This window comes from Ranitomeya imitator, chromosome 10 (assembly GCF_032444005.1).
Source record: "Ranitomeya imitator isolate aRanImi1 chromosome 10, aRanImi1.pri, whole genome shotgun sequence".
Lineage (NCBI taxonomy): Eukaryota > Metazoa > Chordata > Amphibia > Anura > Dendrobatidae > Ranitomeya > Ranitomeya imitator.
The window spans coordinates 96419480-96441945 of NC_091291.1; the positions used below are offsets into that span (position 1 = coordinate 96419480).

Consider the following 22466-nt stretch of genomic DNA (forward strand, 5'->3'; position numbering starts at 1 on the left):
TCAGAAATTGATGAGGAAACCTCACAAAAGTTGGTTTGGATGTGGTACGTGATTTGTTTGCCATGTTCCAAAGAACTTGCGTTACAGTTTCAACCAGTATGCCGCACACTGATAAAAACAGGGCTTTATGTTTGTAGGCAAAGGAGGACACTACTGCTTATAAAAGACATAAAAGAAGAGCGACTAAATATTATTAAAAAAGCGAAATCTTCCGGGAAAATGTTCTATGGACAGATGAAACCAAACTAGAGCTCTTTGGCAGTGTTTACCAGAGTTTTATTTTATAGATGACTAAATTAATTATATAAAAGATAAGTGCCCTCTCCATACTTTGAGACATAGCTGAGGATCCATAATATTGTGGATCATCCAGAGGAAGTGAGAGAGCAGCCGCATCTCTGTCTTCTCCAGGTGTCAGTTATGCTCATAAGAGAGGAGTGTGAAGACAACGCTGACTGGCCGCAGGTATTGCGTGACCTAATGTCACAAGTGTTATTTTACTGGGGGGGGGGGGGGGGGGAGACGGGGAATCAGACGGGGTTGTCCATGTAGTGAAAAACCCCTTTAAACATTTGTATACTCATTGTTACTAGATGCCTTGCAGCAAGCTTTAGTTAAGGGTGCCGCCTTTTAGTTCTGTCCACATCATACATTATCATTTCATCTTTTTATTATGGGTTTCTTTTATGACTGCATGTATTGTGACAGCTTAAGCGTTTGCTGAACGCATTAGTGCATGATATTAAAAATTCCAATAATAATCAATTGGTACATAAATACGTATTTCTGAAAATAGCTTTTTTCACATATAAACAATTGCCGTTGCTAGTAAAGACGACCACAACTTTGTACAAATAAAGAGCTGAGCGAAAGTAAACTAAACATATAAATATAATAAGAATTTTATATAAAAAAAAAATATAAATAATTGAGTAAGGTCCTCTCTAAATTCTGTTTTATGCACATCTCTACCATGGGAAAAAAGAGGTGGGGCGCGGTGTTTGCTCAGCTTTCGGCTTTATATTTACAGTGCAGTCCTGTGTTTTCTTTGTAGGCCATATTTGAAATAATCACCTCGGAGTATTCTTATCAGCACAGCCTTGACATTCTCTTCCGACTCTTTAAAAAGTCTGATGAGCTGAAGCAGACCATTAATGGCACAGACCACCATCATCTCTTCTCCAACATCGCAGACATTCTTGAAGTCAGCAAAAGGTAATAGAACTCTACAGAGGAGTAAGAAAATATATGGTATATGTGTGTGTTTGTGTATATATATGTATATATATATATATATACTAGCTATTGAACCCGTTCTACGCCCGGGTGGCTAGCATCTATATTGGTATATGGTCTCCATCCTGGTTTGTGCTGCTCCATCGTGCGTCCCCATCCTGACATGTGCTGCACCCATCCTGCACCCCCATTCTGACATGTGCTGCTCCCATCCTGCACCCCCATTCTGACATGTGCTGCTCCATCCTGCGTCCCCATCCTGTCATGTGCTGCACCCATCCTGCGCCCCCATCCTGTGCCCCCATCCTGCCATGTGTTGCACCCATCTTGCGCCCCCATTCTGTCATGTGTTGCACCCATCCTGCGCCCCCATTGTGACATGTGCTGCTCCCATCCTGCGCCCCCATTCTGACATGTTCTGCACCCATCCTGCGCCTCCATTCTGTCATGTGTTGAACTCATCCTGCGCCCCCATTCTGTCATGTGCTGCTCCCATCCTGCGCCCCCATTGTGACATGTGCTGCACCCATCCTGCGCCTCCATTCTGACATGTTCTGCACCCATCCTGCGCCTCCATTCTGCCATTTGCTGCTCCCATCCTTTGCCCCCGTTCTGTCTTGTGCTGCTCCCATCCTGTGCCCCCGTTCTTCCATGTGCTGCTCCCATCCTGCGCCCCTGTTCTGTCATGTGCTGCTCCCATCCTGCGCCCCCGTTCTGTCATGTGCTGTTGCCATCCTGCGCCCCCGTCCTGTCATGTGCTGCTCCCATCCTGCGCCCCCGTTCTGTCATGTGCTGTTGCCATCCTGCGCCCCCATCCTGTCATGTGCTGCTCCCATCCTGCGCCCCCGTTCTGTCATGTGCTGCTCCCATCCTTCGCCCGTTCTGTCATGTGCTGCTGCCATCCTGCGCCCGTTCTGTCATGTGCTGCTGCCATCCTGCGCCCGTTCTGTCATGTGCTGCTGCCATCCTGCGCCCGTTCTGTCATGTGCTGCTCCCATCCTGCGCCCGTTCTGTCATGTGCTGCTACCATCCTGCGCCACCATTGTATTATATGCCCCCCATAAGATGCGCCATTATATTTGCCCCGTATGCTGCTGCCTTATATATAAAAAAAAAATACCATACTCACCTATCGTCGCTGGGCGCCGAGTGCTGGGGGGCCTGAGCAGGCGGGGACACTGGCGCGCTGTGGGGGTCAGGTGCCGGAGTCACCGCTAGCTCAGGCCCCCAGCACTTACTATACTCACCTGTCTGTCCCGTTCCACCGCTGCGCGCCGCCATCTTCCGGCTCCTCTGTTCAGTCAGAGGGCGGCGCCGGCGCGCATTAAGCGCGTCATCGCGCCCTCTGAACTGGGAACGTCACAGCAGAGGACCCGGGAGATGGAGCCGCACGCAGCGCTGGAACGGGGGACAGGTGAATATACTTACCCTCCTGGCGGTCCCTGACTCTCCGGTGGAGATCGCGGTGTGCGTTCAGTGTTTACGCTTACTGCGATCTCCTGGGAGCGTCACTCTGTGAGGCCCAGACTGCGCCGGCGCTTGCGCAGTCTATAAAGGCTTCGGACAGAGTGACGCTCCCATATATATATATATGTGTGTATATGTATTTTTTTTTTTTTTTGAAAAGATTGTAGTAGCATCGTACATAGTGAAGAGGCAGTGACCCACAAAGTTCCAGAACACAAAAGTCTCTTTATTGTGTTTCCTCACAGCATCAAAGTCCAATTCACACAAATGCCTATAACTTCACTGTATATTATCAGTGTTCAGTTCACACCAGTTCATAGCAATACAAATCGTATGGCTCACACCAGTTCATAGCAATACATATCGTATGGCTTTAGATTTTTCATTCCCTAAACATGCCAGACATCCCTTGTCCAGTTTCCCTGGGCACCCGCAAGCAATATTAGTGTTCATACACACAGCCTCATATGTTGCAGACACTACACACGCCAGCCTTCCTCTGACTAGTTCTCGTGGGTGTACTGCATCACTGTCTCTTTACTCACACAGCCGTACACAGCCCAGGATATCCTCCGGATAGCAGCCGGGCACCATATCCACCTGTTTGTAATTGCAATCATTACACATGCTAGTCCTCTTTCGGGCACAGGAGATCCACCTTCGGGCACAGGACTGTCCACATCTGAGACCGGTACCATGGATGACTTGCATCGCTGTATACTTTGCGGGTGCCAGGCTATTCAGCTGCCCTGAGTGCTGGCTCCACTGGCATGTGCCTCCATGCACTCAGCCAGCGCTCTGCAGGCCTCTGCTCTGCACACCAGCACACACCAGACTGACACTGATTTTTTTTATTAAATTACATATTACTCCATAAACCATCATCTGGTTTATTGAGTAATATGTAATTTAATAAAAAAAAATAATAATTAACATTGGAAGCAAACTTGTCTTGGTCTTTGTCCTGAATATATTTCTTCGGGGATTTGTATGATGTAGCCAAAGATGGGGCGATTTAATGTCACATGCTAATGGACTGGAGAAATGTGGGGGGGTACCCGCCCCCAAAGGTCTCTATGTTCATACTTGGGAATAGGATGCCCCACTTAAATGGGGAGGGTGTCCTAGACCTAGTGACGCGCATTTGGACTTATGTCCTGGCCCTTTAAAATTGGCGGCACGTCAAATCTTTCCCACACATGGAACACTGTACGTGTGACCTAGACATGGCGCGTCCTTCTTTAGTTTAATTTTCTTTGTTAAAAAGGTTTTTCCCTAATGAGGTTCAGTGGTGCAGAGTTCGGAGGAATTTGGTTTTAGTGTTTACATAGAATATTGTATTGTAGAGGTTCGTCACCTTTTTGGGCAAATTTTCCCTTAACTAAGATGGCGCGGCGATCTCCAAGTGACTCTGCACAACTGCGGCTCTAAGCACTGTGGGTCTTTGACCTAGATGTCACTGACATGCGCAGTGAGTGCATGAGGACGCTGGAGCTCGTGGCGTGCAGGATTTAAACTTACCGTATATGTAAGTGTGTTCTAATTATGTTTTATGGGACAGGGACACCAGATTTTCTTTTATTGTTAATTGGCTATTATGTCAGTTTTTAATCACGTAACATGCAATGTATTATACCTAATAGTATTGAAAGTCAGGTGGTAATTCAATTTGCACTGATGCACTTTTGTATTGATGATAATTGTATGTATTATATACTACTTTTTACAATATTGCACATAATGAGTAGTTTAATGAGATATGTATGTGTTTCATATAAAAGGTTGCTTCACTCTTGTATTCACTGCTTGAAAATAGATAGATAGATAATAGATAGTTACTGACAAAACCATATCCTAGCTGGCATCGATCTTAAAAGGTTATATCCAAAATCACAATGTGGTCTTTATATCAATGTATAAATTGATATTTATTCAGTTGTGCCAATATATCTCACTTTTAGACCAGCCCTGTTTGGCACAGATCACCCCCAATCATCACCAACATTTTTTTCCTGATCGGTCCCAATTTTTCTTCCTGAAAAGTTATAAGGTTTGCCTATACTGATGTAGATAGCACAAGATAAAATCAGGTTGGTGGAGTTGTGTACAAGGCTATACAATGCACAGAAGTACATGGTGAATTCTGTACTTGGAATAACTTGATGAGAACTCTGAGATGAAGCTATTCATGAGCACACCGGAGAGAGGGAGGGAGAGGCCTGCAGCACTGAAGAGAGGCAAGAGCTGCTGAGAAATGTAGTTTTAGCAGATAAGAATAGGACAACCTATTCAGCTATGTGAAACTGGATGCACAAAGGGGCAAATGGAGATGACGAAGGTACGAGAAAGAAAAGTAATGTTGGGCTTAGGCTGTGTATTAAGAATAAGTATGCATTTACTGTGCTTTGTGAAAAATAATACATTTCTAGAAAACCTTTTAATTTTTCGACCAATTGTCCTGATTGACTAATGGAACAAGTTGTTTTATTATTATTATTATTATTATTATTATTATTATTATTATTATTATTTTTAATTGATATAGCAGCACTGATTCCATGGTGCTGTACATGAGAATGGGTTACATACAAATTACAGATATCACTTACAGTAGACAAACTAACAATGACAGACTGATACAGAGGGGCGAGGACCCTGCCCTTGTGGGCTTACATTCTACAGGATGGTGGGGAAGGAGACAGTAGGTTGGGGGATTGCAGGCTGTAGGCTTTCTTGAAGAAGTGGGTTTTCAGGTTCTGTCTGAAGGATCCGAATGTGGTTGATAGTGGGACGTGTTGGGGCACAGAATTCCAGAGGCTGGGGGATATTCGAGGATATTCGATATTATTATACGGTTGCTCCCCATTCCTGGACAGGTAAGGTCCAGTTCCAGCCTCAGAATGTCCAGGTGACCTTAAAAGTGAAAATGCCAGACAAAATACATTAAATACATTATATTTTTTAGTAATATGGACCTACAACCCAAAACAAAATAGATTTTTACCTAGCTCATGATACAAATATGTATGGGGGTTTTCTATTTCTATTCTATTTCTATCATAGCTACTGAATGTCCTTGTCAGAAGCCTCCTCGGCCACTAGTAACAAAAGTCTACCTTGCTTTATTTGGTGTCTTTCAGCCTAGAGTATATTTCTTATGTAGGTTTCTGGGCTGCCCATGATAGTCCTATGCTGAAAATAGCAAAGGTCTAGGATCCCTGATAGAGCCACATTGTGGCATCCCAGATAAGTGTAAGTTGGGGAACGGCAGACATGCGTACCTATGGCCCAGTGGAGGAAAGGCTTCTGAGGGTTCACCCTCAATCTGCACTCAACACTGCATCCAGAGTTCACGCTGCCCTAGGCACAAAAAATTGGTCAATTCCCTACTAATAAGTAAGAATAAAAGTGCCCATACCTTATTTAAGTTAGTCTAATCTGTATTGGTGCTATAGCTACTAACATCGACTGAACCTGCAAATATTGGCAGTCTGTGTATGGGGGTCTCTGACAGATGATTGCCGGTGAAGATAAGGATCTGGTACATCTGATATCAGACTGCAGGTCTGTTTGTTTTCTAATAGCTAAGCAACTGCCAGAGATGACTGACAGCGACTCTCTCCTGCAGAACTTGTCCATTCAAGCATTCCTGTGTATGGGAGAGTTGGGTGACATAGCTTTTGGCCGGACAATGGTTTAGGATCATGCTCAGCTGTCAGCTATGTAATGTATATGTAATGTACTTTGGGGCTTTAGTCAAACACAACAGCTGTATATTCACTATTTGTTTTGTCAATGTGTGACCCTATAATGATCTAGTATCAAGTCTGACAAATTGAGGATCACTTTATCTACGTTAATACAGGACCAAAACCACCATCATTTCATGCAGACAGCACCAGAACCCCTATCAGTGCATAAATACAGCACCAGATCCATCATCAGTACTTGCATACATCACCAAGCTTAGTAAAGCGATCAATTGCAATGTCCGCCATTGTTTCCAACTTATACTATTGTATTACATGAACCTGCAACTTCCAGTATGTCCTTAACAATGGTAATAAGATGATGGGTGCTGCTGATACCAGTCATAATCAGACTACAGCCCATACGAGAACTACAGATGTAGTACAGTAATGTTTAATACTGCTACTGCCTACATCCAAAGGGTAACTTAATTTTTGGGAGATTGTATATGTTTTAGGCCCTTTACATTCTGAGCAGTGCGGTGCTTGTCTGGGTCCGGAGGACCTCACAAACCGCTCAGAAGACATCTTGGCAGTGTGTGGTTCAGGAGAGCGGAGTGCACAGACACAGAAAGCCTATGACTTTCTACTGCATACTCTTTGTGTGCTCTTGTCTCCTGAGTTGTGCAATGTCTTTTGAGGGATCAGTGAGGATTTTAAGACCCCCAACAATCTGCTCAGAATTAAATGGCAGAAAATATAAAGGGTAACTAAATTTTTTAGAATGTTTTTAACATGCAGATACATAGACCAATAATTCCAGTAACTGTTTATTGGCATATCTAACAATCACCAAACTTGCAAGCAAAACGTTTATTAGTCTGGTGAAGTAATTTTTAAGCTTGCTTAAATATAATTTTTCTCATCGGAGACTTTAAAAATAAGTTTCATTATGTCCCCCTGAAAACCTTTGCTGTGCCTTTTTTAAATAAGTATTTTGCTGTGCCCATGAATTAATAGCTCCTCACTGTGCCCCTGCACATATGTCCCCCACACTGTCCTCCCTTATGATACATGGCCTTGACACTGTCCTCCCTTATGATACATGGCCTCGACACTGTCCTCCCTTATGATACATGGCCTTGACACTGTCCTTCCTTATGATACATGGCCTTGACACTGTCCTTCCTTATGATACATGGCCTTGACACTGTCCTTCCTTATGATACATGGCCTCGACACTGTCCTCCCTTATGATACATGGCCTCGACACTGTCCTCCCTTATGATACATGGCCTCGACACTGTCCTCCCTTATGATACATGGCCTCGACACTGTCCTCCCTTATGATACATGGCCTCGACACTGTCCTCCCTTATGATACATGGCCTCGATACTGTCCTCCCTTATGATACATGGCCTCGACACTGTCCTCCCTTAAAAATTATGCCCTCTAAAACTGCCCCTCTTCTTGCTCTCACCATGCTGGCCTCTCTCTATACTGCACCATCACACTGTCCATCACTCTGTATAATGAAACTGTACAATCCAGAAACAGGATAATACTGAGCAATAATTTAACTCTTTATTATATAAAATCCTTCTGCTGTCTGGGTCATGTGAAAATTATGGGAGATATCCCTCCTTCCCATCACTAGTAACTGCAGTCGACTTTTTGCATCCCAGGACGTCTGATCTCTATTATGACATACAGTCTTATTTAAGCTGGATATTTTTCCCATATGTGTGAAATGCAAAACTCCTCTACAGGGAACCATCTCCTGGTCACCACTTCTAATGGGATCCAGGGAGGAAGCAGTATCATTCCAGTAGTGGCCGCACTCCAATAAATCCCAAACCCCAGAGAGAGGTCACAAACGCAATGGAGACCCCATCACGCAATGAAAGCATTAGACTGATAACAGGAAGTTGTCTAAACTCAGCTGGGGAGAACAGGGGCCCATAAGTTGTATATCTAACTCTTTATAAGCACCTCGAGGAGGCCAGGACTTTGCCCTCTGCTACATTAATAAATCATACGGAGTAACACAATACCACTAGAAAAGATATTACTTTGATGGGAATATAGAAATTATAAAAACCTGTATCCATTGAGTTTTACAGTTGTAGCAGAGATAAAGTTGATAAATGATGCCCTAGTTCTAACTGTGGTTCTTGCCAATTCGGAAGGGTTGTCTGTATACAAACAATGCAGCTGTTGGCAGTTACATAACAGGTAAAATTCTTGATCTCGGCACGTAGCATTTCTGTAAAGATGTAGCAGAGCGGAGTGTACAGGTTGTCAGAACTCATTCTAACATTTTATTACATGGGTTGTCCTTCTGGAAACATCTGCCCAAGGGCTCAGTTAGGTGCAAAAAAAACAAACAGTGATGGGTCTCTGCTGCTGCCCCAGTGTTTGGCTGCAGCAGTGACATCACTTTGCGAATGCTGCAGCCAATAACTTAGTTTAGTGGCTGTGCTTGTGTAGATGAGTCGCTGAGCTCAGTGATTTGCTGCAGCCAAACAGACCATGGCAGCGCTGCAGACTGCATTACATCGTGCACAAATTGTGTAGGCTTGGATTGCTTCATGCAACTGAGGTTCTCTTAACAATTTTTAACAGAATCAAACAGTTAATACGTGCGGCCCAATAAATGTTTGATTTTCTGAGACACACACTTCTTCTTATGTTAAACTAGTTATTTCAGTTGGTGAACTTTGTTGAATGATCCCTGGAACAGTCAGTTAATTGTTGAATACGGATGATAAGTGCGTGTTTAATATCTCAGCCTTTTCTTTGTCCTCTATAATTATCTTATCTTTTATGGAGCTGATACCATCTGTTTTTGTTTTTTTACTGTTTGGCATTTATAAAATTTGGGGGGATTTATTTTAAGGTCGCTGGTGATTTGTTTCTCTGTAGATAACTTACCGTATTTTTCGGACTACAAGACGCACTTTTTCCCCCCAAAAAAGGGGGGGAAATGGGGGGTGCGTCTAATAGTCGCAATGCAGGCTTACCGCGGTGGCAGAGGTGCAGCGGCAGAGGTGCAGCGACAGAGGAGGCGCAGTAAGCGGGGTCCCTTTTCCCGGTATGGTGATTCAGCAGCCCAGTAAGCATCAGAGCCGGGTGAATCCTGTTGTTATCGGTGGGCGCGGCCATCTTCGCGAGGCCGCGCGTGCGCAGATGGAGCGCTCTGCTTCCCGGGGGTTCAGGAAAATGGCCGCCGCGATCTCCATCTGCGCACGCGCGGCCTCCCGCGGCCATTTTCCTGAAGCCCCGGGAAGCAGAGGGCTTCATCTGCACACGCGCGGCCTCAGGAAGATGGCCGCGCCCACCGATAACAACAGGATTCACCCGGCTCTGATGCTTACCGGGCTGCTGAATCACCATACCGGGGAAAGGGACCCCGCTTACTGCGCCTCCTCTGCCACCGCACCTCTGCCACCGCACCTCTGCCGCCACGGTAAGCCTGCATTGCCTGCACGGTAAGCCTGGGACCCCTCTCACGCCATACCTCTCACTGCACCTCCTGATCCCAGCACCTCCTGATCCCAGCACCTCCTGATCCCAGCACCTCCTGATCCCAGCACCTCCTGATCCCAGCACCTCCTGATCCCAGCACCTCCTCACCCCAGCACCTCCTCATCCCAGCACCTCCTGATCCCAGCACCTTCTCATCCCAGCACCTCCTCATCCCAGCATCACCCCACCTCTGCCGACACCTTGCCTCCTGTGACCCTGCTCTGCCACCCCTCAGATAAGATACTGTAAATTCGGACAATAAGACGGACCCCCATCTTATAAAAAATCTTTTTTTCTGCAATTTTCACCCCAAATTTGGGGTGCGTCTTATGGTCCGGTGCGTCTTATAGTCCGAAAAATACGGTAGCTTGATTCCTATTTTTACATTTCTTATTGAGATCTTAAGAGCTTTATACTCTTGAAATGCTATGTCTGAATTCTCAGCCTGCAAGATTTTGAATACCCTTTGTTTTTATCTTATTAAACTTTGCACTGTCTTATTTATCCATAATGGTTTCTTTTCATACCGGGACATTTTATTACTAGAGGGTATATGTTTTCTACAGGATTCTAGTAGTATGTCCTAAACATGCCCCATTTATGTTCGGTATCCCCAGTTACCATGACATAATCCCAGGCTACACATTTAAGCTCTCCTCTTAATTTGTTGAATTCAGCTTTCCTAAAGTTCCAGTTTTGCATTTCCCCTTTTTGAAATATTTTATTGATTATCACATTGAAACTTGCCATATTATGGTCGCTGCTTCCCAAATGTTCCTGGACCTGTAGATCTGAAATTGTATCTGGTGTATTTGACAGGACCAGATCCAGCAGATTACTCCCCTGGTTGGTTCATCTACCAGCTGAGAGAGGTAAAGGTACCGTCACACTAGACGATATCGCTAGCGATCCGTGACGTTGCAGCGTCCTCGCTAGCGATATCGTCCAGTGTGACAGGCAGCAGCGATCAGGCCCCTGCTGTGCTGTCGCTGGTCGGGGAAGAAAGTCCAGAACTTTATTTGGTCGCTGGACTCCCCGCAGACATCGCTGAATCGGCGTGTGTGACACCGATTCAGCGATGTCTTCGCTGGTAACCAGGGTAAACATCGGGTTACTAAGCGCAGGGCCGCGCTTAGTAACCCGATGTTTACCCTGGTTACCATCGTTAAAGTAAAAAAAAACACTACATGCTTACCTTCAGCCGTCTGTCCTCCAGCGCTGTGCTCTGCTCTCCTCCTGTACTGGCTGTGAGCACAGCGGCCGGAAAGCAGAGCGGTGACGTCACCGCTCTGCTTTCCGGCTGACCGACGTTCACAGCCAGTACAGGAGGAGAGCAGAGCACAGCGCTGGAGGACAGACGGCTGTAGGTAAGTATGTAGTGTTTGTTTTTTTTTACTTTAACGATGGTAACCAGGGTAAACATCGGGTTACTAAGCGCGGCCCTGCGCTTAGTTACCCGATGTTTACCCTGGTTACCGGCATCGTTGGTCGCTGGAGAGCGGTCTCTGTGACAGCTCTCCAGCGACCAAACAGCGACGCTGCAGCGATCCGGATCGTTGTCGGTATCGCTGCAGCGTCGCTAAGTGTGACGGTACCTTAATTGTCCTGAACTGCAGATAATAACTAGCAGCTTTTAGCACAACCAGAAGATTCTATGTCCCATTGAATGTTTGGATAGTTAAAATCCCCCATAATAAAGACCCTATTATTATTTGCTTCCATTTTAATTTGTTGCAACATTTCTTCCTCTTCATGTTCAGGTATATTAGAAGACTTATAGAAAACTCAAATTAGCCGCTTTCCATTATTGTCATCCTCGTGTATATTTACCCGTACTGACTCTACATTGTTGCAGCTCCCTCCAATTTCGTCATTAAGCACACGTCTTAACATGGATTTAACCAAAATACCCACCCCTGCACCTTTTTGTCTTTCCTGTTCTTTCTTAATGTTGTTGCCCTCTACGTTTGTCACCCAGTCATGGCTTTCGTCCAGCCAGATTTCCATATTGCCCCACCACATCGTATTCTGTGGCTGACAGAAGAGTCTCCAGTTCATTCATTTTGTTTGCAAGACTTCATGCATAAACCAGCAGACATTTAATACTATTAGCACATTTATTATTCCTACTTTCCTTGCATAGCTCAGCCCCCTAAATCCTCATTGACCCCTACTGTTTCACTCTGTCTACGCTAAAGGCCCCTTCACATTAAGCGACGCTGCAGCGATACCGACAACTATCCGGATCGCTGCAGCGTCGCTGTTTGGTCGCTGGAGAGCTGTCACACAGACAGCTCTCCAGCGACCAACGATGCCGGTAACCAGGGTAAACATCGGGTAACTAAGCGCAGGGCCGTGCTTAGTAACCCGATGTTTACCCTGGATACCATGCTAAAAGTTAAAAAAAACAAACACTAGATACTTACCTACCGCTGTCTGTCCTCCAGCGCTGCGCTCTGCTTCTCTGCACTCCTCCTGTACTGTCTGTGAGCCGGAAAGCAGAGCGGTGACGTCACCGCTCTGCTTTCCGGCTCACAGACAGTACAGGAGGAGTGCAGAGCACAGCGCTGGAGGACAGACAGCGGTAGGTAAGTATGTACTGTTTGTTTTTTTTAACTTTTAGCATGGTAACCAGGGTAAACATCGGGTTACTAAGCGCGGCCCTGCGCTTAGTTACCCGATGTTTACCCTGGTTACCAGTGAAGACATCGCTGGATCGGTGTCACACACGCCGATCCAGCGATGTCTCCAGGGAGTCCAGCGACGAAATAAAGTTCTGGACTTTATTCAGCGACCAACGATCTCCCAGCAGGGGCCTGATCGTTGGTCGCTGTCACACAGAACGATTTCATTAACCCCTTTACCCCCAAGGGTGGTTTGCACGTTAATGACCAGGCCAATTTTTACAATTCTGACCACTGTCCCTTTATGAGGTTATAACTCCGAAACGCTTCAACGGATCCTGGTGATTCTGACATTGTTTTCTCGTGACATATTGTACTTCATGATAGTGGTAAAATTTCTTTGATAGTACCTGCGTTTATTTGTGAAAAAAACGGAAATTTGGCGAAAATTTTGAAAATTTCGCAATTTTCAAACTTTGAATTTTTATGCAATTAAATCACAGAGATATGTCACACAAAATACTTAATAAGTAACATTCCCACATGTCTCCTTTACATCAGCATAATTTTGGAACCAATTTTTTTTTTTGTTAGGGAGTTATAAGGGTTAAAAGTTGACCAGCAATTTCTCATTTTTACAACACCATTTTTTTTTAGGGACCACGTCTCATTTGAAGTCATTTTGAGGGGTCTATATGATAGAAAATGCCCAAGTGTGACACCATTCTAAAAACTGCACCCCTCAAGGTGCTCAAAAACACATTCAAGAAGTTTATTAACCCTTCAGGTGTTTAATAGGAATTTTTGGAATGTTTAAATAAAAATGAACATTTAACTTTTTTACACAAAAAATTTACTTCAGCTCCAATTTGTTTTATTTTACCAAGGGTAACAGGAGAAATTGGACCCAAAAAGTTGTTGTCCAATTTGTCCTGAGTACGCTGATACCCCATATGTGGCAGTAAACCACTGTTTGGGCGCATGGGAGAGCTCGGAAGGGAAGGAGCGCTATTTGACTTTTCAATGCAAAATTGACAGGAATTGAGGTGGGACGCCATGTTGCGTTTGGAGAGCCACTGATGTGCCTAAACATTGAAACCCCCCACAAGTGACACCATTTTGGAAAGTAGACCCCCTAAGGAACTTATCTGGATGTGTGGTGAGCACTTTGACCCACCAAGTGCTTCACAGAAGTTTATAATGCAGAACCGTAAAAATAAAAAATCATATTTTTTCACAAAAATTATATTTTTGCCCCCAATTTTTTATTTTTCCAAGGGTAAGAGAAGAAATTGGACCTCAAAAGTTGTTGTCCAATTTGTCCCGAGTACGCTGATACCCCATATGTGGCAGTAAACCACTGTTTGGGCGCATGGGAGAGCTCGGAAGGGAAGGAGCGCCGTTTGACTTTTCAATGCAAAATTGACAGGAATTGAGATGGGACGCCATGTTGCGTTTGGAGAGCCACTGATGTGCCTAAACATTGAAACCCCCCACAAGTGACACCATTTTGGAAAGTAGACCCCCTAAGGAACTTATCTGGATGTGTGGTGAGCACTTTGACCCACCAAGGGCTTCACAGAAGTTTATAATGCAGAGCCATAAAAATAAAACAAAATTTTTTTCCCACAAAAATTATTTTTTAGCCCCCAGTTTTGTATTTTCCCAAGGGTAACAGGAGAAATTGGTCCACAAAAGTTGTTGTCCAATTTGTCCTGAGTACGCTGATACCCCATATGTTGGGGTAAACCCCTGTTTGGGCACACAGGAGAGCTCGGAAGGGAAGGAGCACTGTTTTACTTTTTCAACGCAGAATTGGCTGGAATTGAGATCGGACGCCATGTCGTGTTTGGAGAGCCCCTGATGTGCCGAAACAGTGGAAACCCCCCAATTATAACTGAAACCCTAATCTAAACACACCCCTAACCCTAATTCCAACGGTAACCCTAACCACACCTCTAACCCTGACACACCCCTAACCCTAATCCCAACCCTATTCCCAACTGTAAATGTAATCTAAACCCTAACCCTAACTTTAGCCCCAACCCTAACTGTAGCCCCAACCCTAACCCTAGCCCTAACCCTAGCCCTAACCCTAGCCCTAACCCTAGCCCTAACCCTAACCCTAGCCCTAACCCTAGCCCTAACCCTAACCCTAGCCCTAACCCTAGCCCTAACCCTAGCCCTAACCCTAACCCTAGCCCTAACCCTAGCCCTAACCCTAGCCCTAACCCTAACCCTAACCCTAATCCTAGCCCTAACCCTAGCCCTAATGGGAAAATGGAAATAAATACATTTTTTTTTATTTTTCCCTAACTAAGGGGGTGATGAAGGGGGGTTTGATTTACTTTTATAGCGAGTTTTTTAGCGGATTTTTATGATTGGCAGCCGTCACACACTGAAAGACCCTTTTTATTGCAAAAAATATTTTTTGCAATACCACATTTTGAGAGCTATAATTTTTCCATATTTTGGTCCACAGAGTCATGTGAGGTCTTGTTTTTTGCGGGACGAGTTGACGTTTTTAGTGAAAACATTTTTGGGCACGTGACATTTTTTTATCGCTTTTTATTCCGATTTTTGTGAGGAAGAATGACCAAAAGCCAGCTATTCATGAATTTCTATTGGGGGAGGCGTTTATACCGTTCCGCGTTTGGTAAAATTGATAAATCAGTTTTATTCTTCGGGTCAGTACGATTACAGCGATACCTCATTTATATAATTTTTTTATGGTTTGGTGCTTTTATACGATAAAAACTATTTTACAGAAAAAATAATTATTTTTGCATCGCTTTATTCTCAGGACTATAACTTTTTTATTTTTTTGCTGATGATGCTGTATGGCGGCTCTTTTTTTGCGGGACAATATGACGCTTTCAGCGGTACCATGGTTATTTATATCTGTCCTTTTGATCGCGTGTTATTCCACTTTTTGTTCGGCGGTATGATAATAAAGCGTTGTTTTTTGCCTCGTTTTTTTTTTTTTTTTCTTACGGTGTTTACTGAAGGGGTTAACTAGTGGGACAGTTTTATAGGTCGGGTCGTTACGGACGCGGCGATACTAAATATGTGTACTTTTATTGGTTTTTTTTTTTTTATTTAGATGGAAGAAATGTATTTATGGGAATAATATTTTTTTTTTTTTTCATTATTTTGGAATATTTTTTTTTATTTTTTTTACACATTTGGAAAATTTTTTTTTTACTTTTTTACTTTGTCCCAGGGGGGGACATCACAGATCAGTGATCTGACAGTTTGCACAGCACTCTGTCAGATCACTGATCTGACATGCAGCGCTGCAGCCTTCACAGTGCCTGCTCTGAGCAGGCTCTGTGAAGCCACCTCCCTCCCTGCAGGACCCGGATCCGCGGCCATCTTGGATCCGGGGCTCGAGCAGGGAGGGAGGTGAGGAGACCCTCGCAGCAACGCGATCACATCGCGTTGCTGCGGGGGGCTCAGGGAAGCCCGCAGGGAGCCCCCTCCCTGCGCGGTGCTTCCCTGCACCGCCGGCACATCGCGATCATCTTTGATCGCGGTGTGCCAGGGGTTAATGTGCCGGGGGCGGTCCGTGACCGCTCCTGGCACATAGTGCCGGATGTCAGCTGCGATAAGCAGCTGACACCCGGCCGCGATCGGCCGCGCTCCCCCCGTGAGCGCGGCCGATCGGCTATGACGTACTATCCCGTCCAGGGTCAGATAAGCCCAGGGCACCTCGACGGGATAGTACGTCTAAGGTCACAGAGGGGTTAACGATATCGTTGCTACGTCACAAATAGCAACGATATCGTTAACAATATCGTTATGTGTGAAGGTACCTTAACCCCTTATTTACACAACTACACTCCCTTCCCCCAAATCCTAGTTTACAAACGCCTACAACCAGCTCACTGTTTTTCCCCAGCACAGCTACACCCTCCCCATTGAGGTGCAGCCTGTCCCTACCATACAGCCTGTAGCCGACAGGGAGGTTAGCCGAGTTCTCCATGAACCCAAACCCTTCCTTCCTGCACCAGTTTCTAACCTCTTATTTATCTCCCTAAGCTTCTGCTGTATTTCTAGTGATACTTGTGGCACTGGTAGTATTTCTGAAAACACCACCTTGGAGGTCCTGGACTTCAGATACTCTCCTACTTCCCTGTAATAATTTTTAAGGACCTTCCACTTACCTCTAACTTTGGCGTTGGTACTGATGTGTACCCAGGGGTGGATTAAGGGTAGCCAGGGCCCCGGGCTGTTCAGACTCTATGGGCCCCTGGTCATGCGATGGGGTCATCATATACCTGAACCAGATTATTCTAGAAAAATAGTTGCTGAGTGAAACTCCACTTCTCACCTATCACACATTAACAGTTCCCATCACAAGATCACACGTATAACTGGCAGCTTTTGTTTTGGCGAAAAGATTTTTCAAGCCGCCACCATAACACGGTAGACACTTTTGTCCTGGTCCTACTCTATTGTAACCTATTAAATATTTGTTAAAATATGCAATACAATTTAGGTATATTTTTATTTATTTTTACATTTTTAGATTGACCAATAATATCACATACAAGGAACAAATACAACACCATGACCAGACCACATATTACCACCAGTGACCAAATAATATCACATACAAGGAACAAATACAACACCATGACCAGACCACATATTACCACCACAAAGTGACCAAATAGCACATAGAAGGAACAAATACCATAACAAACACCATGTTCAGACCACATATTACCACCACATAATAACCTAATACTGCAATCAGTAATAAAAAAAAACACAATACTATCACCATAAGTGCCATTATACACAGGAGATCTGTACTTAGTATGCAGTGTCTGTGTAGAGTTTATACAGTGATCACTGGTGACATTATATACAGGAGCTCTGTATATAGTATACAGTGTATAGTGTCAGTGTATAGGTAACACTGACTCACCAGTGACATGTCTAAGTGAAGTCCTTCATCTTTCATCCAGCACAGACCGCCATCACTTCTTCCAGCCAGGGCTCATCTCTGCAGGAAATAACACAGTTATCTCAAGCTCTGCTTGCTGAACACATTACTTAATTTTTCCCAACTTCTACATTACACCACATGAAGAAAAAGAGGCAACATAGTGTCACTCTACACAGTAACAGGCCTGCCCCCTCATTTAAAACAGTATACTCAAAAAATAAAATAAATACATCGCTGCAGTAATAATATCCCTAAATTAGTCCCTATGGTAATAATATTCCCCATCCTGGCCCCTGTGTGTCTCATTCCTGGCTTCAGCCATATGTTCTCCCATCCTGCCCTCATGAGTATCCATTCTGCCCATATAATCTCCCCATCCTGCCCTATCTGTCTCCATCGTATCCATCCTGCCCCATGATCCAATCCTGCCCCATGATCCTGCACGATCTGTCTCCAATCCTGCCCCCAGTGTCTCCTATCCTGCCCCGTATCTCCATTCTGCCCCCATCGGTGTCCAGCGTTTCTGCCCCCATTGGTGTCCAGCGTTTCTGCCCCCATCGGTGTCCAGCATTTCTGCCCCCATCGGTGTCCAGCGTTTCTGCCCTGGGCCCCCCGAATCGCTGCTCACAATTTAAAAAAAAAAAAAAGTTCTTCTCACCTGGCCGCGCTCCTGCGGCGAAGCTCCCTCCACGCAGCTGAAGCGCGCACTCGCCTGCGTCTGACAATAACATCGACGTGCGCATTGCGGCTGACGTTAGCTGCCGGCCTCCGATTGGCTGGCGGCTGTTAACTATTGACGTGCGGGCACGGTCCTGCACATCAATAGCATTAAATTGCCGCAGCGCCGGTAGGGGCCTGGTGAGCAGATGCGGGCCCCCTCTGCCCACCGTGCCCCATACGCCAGTCAGGGCAGTAATGCCCTGATGGCAGCCGAGGTCAATCTCAGTGGTAGCCCAGGGGCCCCCCCACACCACTGGGCCCTGGGCTACCGCCCAGATTGACCTCATTATAATCCGCCACTGTGTGTACCATAACCTCCTGGGTTTTTCCCCAGTCTCATCCAGCAGTCTGTCTATCCGATCCACAATATGCAGAACCAGAGCACCCAACAGACTACACACTGTTCGGCATTCATGGTCTCTGCGGTAAATGCACATGTCTGTCTGCCTAATTATAAAGTCCCCTACCACCAACATCTGTCTGGCCTTTGCTGCACTTCTATTTTCCTCCTTCCAACCGCAGTCATTTTTCTGGTTGCTAGGAGCAACGCCCTGCTGTAGTGATCCCAGCCTTGGGCCAGCATGCCTAATATCAGCCAAACAGACATATACACTATGTTATGATGACCGATTAGGACTGGGCCCCCTGGCACTTTTCTCTCTACCCCTTCTATCACCCAGCCACCTACTCTTGTGTCCTGATCTTCCCCACCTCCACCCTCCTCCATATCACTGTCCCTAACCAGCGCTGCTCAGTGAGCTCTAAACTCCTCTCCACGTTTGCAATGCTCCTGAGTGTTGCTGCAAGCTGCACGTTTAGATCCATTACCTGGGCTTCCATACATGTAACATGCTGACATCAAGTGCTGACATATTCACTCTTAAATGGCTGTTCAAGGTATGTTCACACGTTCAGTATTTCCTCAGTATTTTATATCAAAATGTAAGCCAAAACCAGGAGTGGGACAAGCAGAGGAAAACTATAATAGATTCACGTCACCATATATACACATATTGTTCATTGAGGAGTGACGATTCACTTACAGCACCTCAGTCTCACTCTTTATTCCCTGCTGTCAGACAACCTATCAACCAGAAAAGTTGGGCCAGGATACAGTGGAAGCAGACAGGCTGTAAGTGCATCGTTATATATGCACAGAATTTCAGTTACTTGCTGTTGGAGCATCACGTTGGGTTCTTAAAGGGATCAACTTACTTATTTTTATGGTAAAAAACTGAGTCCTCCCTGGTGCAGAGCTGAGGGGTCTGAGCACGGAGCAGTGATATGAAGAACATCATCAGAAGATTCATGTGTCATGCTTCAGTGCTTCACCCCCTTTAGGCAATGAATAGTTCTGCCTAAAATGATTGGTACCAACATCTAACATTTGAGATTTTTTTTTTATCAGATTTTTTGAAGATCTGGAAAAACGGCACAAAGATAATCCCTTCATTCACGACATCAGTGACATTGTGGAGAACCACGCCTCAAACCACTTCCAGCCTTATGTCATCTATTGCTCCAATGAAATGTACCAGCAGCGGACTCTGCAGAGACTCATGTAAGTTCAGGAAAACTTTAGGCTTTGGGAAATGGTAGCCAATCAGAAACTAGCTCAGTTGGAGAAGTGATATGATTGGTTGAGCTATTTCCGCTATTAGGAATGCTGGCTAGTGTCTTGTCCCATTGACATCTCTGCCGTGAGACTGGCGTGTGGATCACATCAGCGTATAAAAAAATCGATCAAACTTTCATCCAGAAAAGTGGGACAATTGTTTTTCCCCGCTTCTCATCCAAATTCAATTTTTTTTTTTACAGCATCTGCATCATTTATAGCTTTCTATGTTACAGAATTGCAATGTATCAGTAAAAATCGGATGCTGTACAGCAGGGGTGTCAAACTGCATTCCTCGAGGGCTGCAAACAGGTCATGTTTTCAGGATTTCCTTGTACTGCACAGGTGATAATTTAATCACCAACTCATTATTTGTGTAGGTGATTAAATTATCACCTGTGCAGTACAAGGAAATCCTGAAAACATGACCTGTCTCTGAATGGCGTCCGTTTTTGTTTTGTTTGGGTGAGTCTCATTTGACTTATGGAAGAAACTAGTGCGTGCTGAGCTTTATAATTTTTAGATTTTTCCCCACATACAGATTCGGTCAGTGAAAAAGATTAATTTGCATCGCCTCGTTGAATAATATTGGTCTGAATGTGATCCTTTTTTTTTTTTTTGGTTTTCATGGGTAGCACTGAGACCGGATATACGAGGGGGGCTGGGGTAAGACTGATCTGGAAGTATAACAGAAATAGAATACTAAGGAGAACATTTAGTGGAAAATCATCTACGTAGTTAGTCTGCATATGATTATATAAAAGGGGGTGTCTGGGTTTAAAAACCATATGAATGACTCTACTGCAGTTATTTGTACATAGATTGTCTGATATTGTATACACTGTCTGCAATGATAAAAATATGAGAATAAGCTGCAATACCACACACATCATATTGACAGCTGCAGCACTTTTTTAATTTTTTTGGAGGGGGATGTGGTAGTGAATGAGAGAGTAGGAGGGGTAAAGGCTATGTTTTTTTTCTGAATGTGAACAACAGCTTTTATTGCCTAGCAGTACAGTAGTAGTCTAGGACTGGAACGCGAGACAATTTGCATATTTAATTTTGTAGTGGAGCATGCATGGCTTATAAGTCTCCTCACTCTGACATGCCAGACTTGGCTTGTCACTCTCCACAAGGAGAAACGTTACCTCTTAGACTCTAGCCTATGGATGAGAACTGTCGAGGCTCCAACCCACACTATTAAAGGGACTCTGTCACCTGAATTTGGAGGGAACAATCTTTAGCCATGGAGGCGGGGTTTGGGGGTTTTTGATTCACCCTTTCCTTACCCGCTGGCTGCAATATTGGATTGAAGTTCATTCTCTGTCCTCCATAGTACACGCCTGCGCAAGGCAAGATTACACCTTGTGCAGGCATGTACTACGGAGGACAGAGAATGAACTTCAATCCAATATTGCAGCCAGCGGGTAAGGAAAGGGTGAATCAAAAACCCCAAAACCCCGCCTCCATGGCTGAAGATTGTTCCCTCCAAATTCAGGTGACAGTTTCCCTTTAAGTCTCCGTGCAATTATTATGACCCTAAAAAATTCTTTAAAAGAGAGATTTATCAGATGGAAAAGAACTCCATAGAACAGTCACTATAGATATACCGCCCTGGCACCAGGCATAATACAGTGTCCATTTTCCCAGCTTGTCTCGTGTTCTCACCCAACGCTCCAAGTTTTCCTAGAAAAACAAATTGTTCTTCTGAGCAGCAGACCCCCGGTGGTAGATGAGGGTGGATGTATCATTGGGTCTCTAGTGTGGGGTCTGCTGGTGTATATCTTGTATTCTGCTTTATTATTAGTCTGGCAGGTAAATTCCCTCCCAAATAATGGCTCCCTGCCATCCTACGCCGCACCTTCTTTCCATCATTTGAGTAGTAGAATTCTTGGCAAAAGGAAAAGTGAACTGAACGCCAACATGAAGGCCTCACTCAGATCCGTTCCTCCCATCCTTGTTCTCTCTGGGTTTCCATGAATAGAGCACGCACCCGTGATAGTCTATGATGCTGTTGACGTGTGTGTTTAGTTTTTTTTTTTGTTTGTCAAACAAAAAAAATAAAGAAAATTTACATATTCGATTCTTGTCAGAGATCAAAGTTGCCCATTCATTTCAATGATTCCATTAAAAAAAAAAAACAAGGGTGCCATCTTAGGTGTGTATTGCCCAAGTGTCCATGAGCTAATGTATGGCATGGCCCCTCTGCTATATAAGACTACGTATTCTAGGTTGCGTTCCTGTTACAGAGTTTGCATTAGGTTTAGACAGATCTTTTCAGAGAACCTGTCGGGGAACTTTCAGAGCAGGAGCCTTGTAACTTTTCAATATCCAATTTAGAACCTCAAATGTGACCTTCAAGGAAACGCTGAAGCAGATTGAGATGAAGCCGGAGTGCGGAGGTCTCCCCATGTTCTCCTTCCTGATCCTTCCCATGCAGAGAGTTACTCGGCTCCCCTTACTGATGGATGTGAGTACTGTACCTTTCGTGGATAAGTGTACGGTGTTGAGTCTAAATTTTTAAAAGCAAATTAAAAAAAAAAATCTAAATCCCAAATATTCTGCTTTATGTACATTGTGTATTATGATCATTTCTACTTACGGGAACATATTTTTCAATAATAAT

General features: G+C 44.6%; 1 protein-coding gene across 4 annotated transcripts in view; it reads left to right on the forward strand.

Moving 5' to 3' along the window:
* Positions 1 to 22466, forward strand: part of ARHGEF16 (Rho guanine nucleotide exchange factor 16) — a 105090-nt gene that overhangs the window by 60622 nt on the left and 22002 nt on the right. For all 4 annotated transcript variants that reach the window (XM_069741856.1, XM_069741858.1, XM_069741857.1 and 1 more), the window contains 3 exons: positions 1055 to 1215; positions 19631 to 19783; positions 22181 to 22310. In XM_069741856.1, the coding sequence (XP_069597957.1) occupies positions 1055 to 1215; positions 19631 to 19783; positions 22181 to 22310 (444 nt within the window). The remainder of the gene's footprint in view (positions 1 to 1054; positions 1216 to 19630; positions 19784 to 22180; positions 22311 to 22466) is intronic.